Source organism: Priapulus caudatus, unplaced genomic scaffold, assembly GCF_000485595.1.
Source record: "Priapulus caudatus unplaced genomic scaffold, Priapulus_caudatus-5.0.1 Scaffold163, whole genome shotgun sequence".
NCBI classification, from domain to species: Eukaryota; Metazoa; Priapulida; class Priapulimorpha; order Priapulimorphida; family Priapulidae; genus Priapulus; species Priapulus caudatus.
In genome coordinates, this window is record NW_014577224.1 from 307243 (window position 1) to 308841 (window position 1599).

The 1599-nt window shown below is 43.5% G+C and overlaps 1 protein-coding gene across 1 annotated transcript in view; it reads left to right on the forward strand.

Moving 5' to 3' along the window:
- The window catches only part of LOC106806477 (small conductance calcium-activated potassium channel protein-like), a 15642-nt gene that overhangs the window by 6375 nt on the left and 7668 nt on the right, over positions 1–1599 (forward strand). Inside the window, exon 2 of the mRNA XM_014808430.1 lies at positions 1218–1328. Within this exon, the coding sequence (XP_014663916.1) occupies positions 1218–1328 (111 nt within the window). The remainder of the gene's footprint in view (positions 1–1217; positions 1329–1599) is intronic.

The window sequence follows — 1599 nt, forward strand, 5'->3', positions numbered from 1 at the left end:
CATTATCAGTCAGCAGGGCAGCAGCAGCATTATCAGTCAGCAGGGCAGCAGCAGCATTATCAGTCAGCAGTGTAGCATCATTATCAGTCAGTCATTAGGGTGGCATCATCATGGACACAAGGATAGCTGTCGCAGACAGAGATGAAAGCGGCGAGCAGTCGCCGCGTTTGAATTGGACTGCAATCCGTCAACATGTGCTATCGGCTCGCTAATCAACGTGGAGTCAATGAACGCACCTGTAATATACCTGCATTACATACCTGTACTGTTCTACCTGTAGGAGACGCATCGTGGTCGGAGTATAGAATATTGCGATGAAATTAGACTCATACTCATCCTCATACTCAACAGACATTTACTCAGTCTTATTCACTGCAGGAACGTTACCTCATGTGATAGTGGTGGCACAGCCCCTCCTCCACCCATCGCCTGGAAAAACATACAAGTAATTCTTTGGAAACCGATCTGTGAACGATGTGTTAAAAACCTAAGTTGAATATAAAATCGGATCCCGTTGGTCTTTCGCAAGTGAGTTGTTACCCCCTTCTGTGACAGACGGTTTCTGGTGCTAACTAGAGTTACAATCTGACAGAATTACCAATGAAGGAATACTTGTAACTTTTTTCAATATATCAATCGCTAGAGCAAAAATAAACATCATTTGTCTTGTAGACAGACACTGTGCTGAGAGATAACACGAGTTTTTAGCGGTGGGGGATTTTTTTACAACGCGACCGTGATAAATAATTTGTTTTTAAATCATTGCTCCAAAACGATCAATCTGAAAAAAATATAGCGAAATATAGTCAAGAGCTCATAATAGAGATAAGAGATAGAGATAGAGATAGAGATAGAGATAGAGATAGAGGTAGAGATAGAGATAGAGATAGAGATAGAGATAGAGATAGAGATAGAGATAGAGATAGAGATAGAGATAGAGATAGAGATAGAGATAGAGATAGGGATAGAGATAGGGATAGATATAGAGATAGATATATATATATAGTCCCACCTCATAGCGCATATATTACTGCATACATCAGCTTGCAAAACACTAATAATTTATGCTGCTTTTTATGGTAGAAAGCTGGAATTGAACACGCTGTAACACCATGGCATATTTGATTATAGCGACAATAAATAAATTTGCAAATGGCGCCTTAGTTTACCAACAAGCCTAGTAACCACCCCGTGTTACCGTTTTGCTTTCGTTACAGGGAGCGGGCTGTACTGCGCTGGTCGTGGCAGTCCTAGCAAGGAAACTGGAGCTGACGCGAGCCGAGAAACATGTACATAACTTTATGATGGACACACAGCTCACAAAACGGGTACGTACGCTGATTCCCTGCCTGTGCTGCCGGCCTGGCGCTCTCTCTGTCTATCTGTCTGTCTCTCTCGCTCCCTCTCTCCCCGCCCCCTCTCTTTCTCTCTCTCTTTCGCTCTCACTCGCTCTCTCTCTCTCTCTCTCTCTCTCGCTTGCGCGCGCTCTCTGTCTCTCTCGCTATCTCTCTTTCTCTGTGTTTCTCTCTCTTGATATCTCTCTCTTTCTCGCTTTCTCTCTCTCTCTCTCTCTCTCTCTCTCTCTCTCTCTCTCTCTCT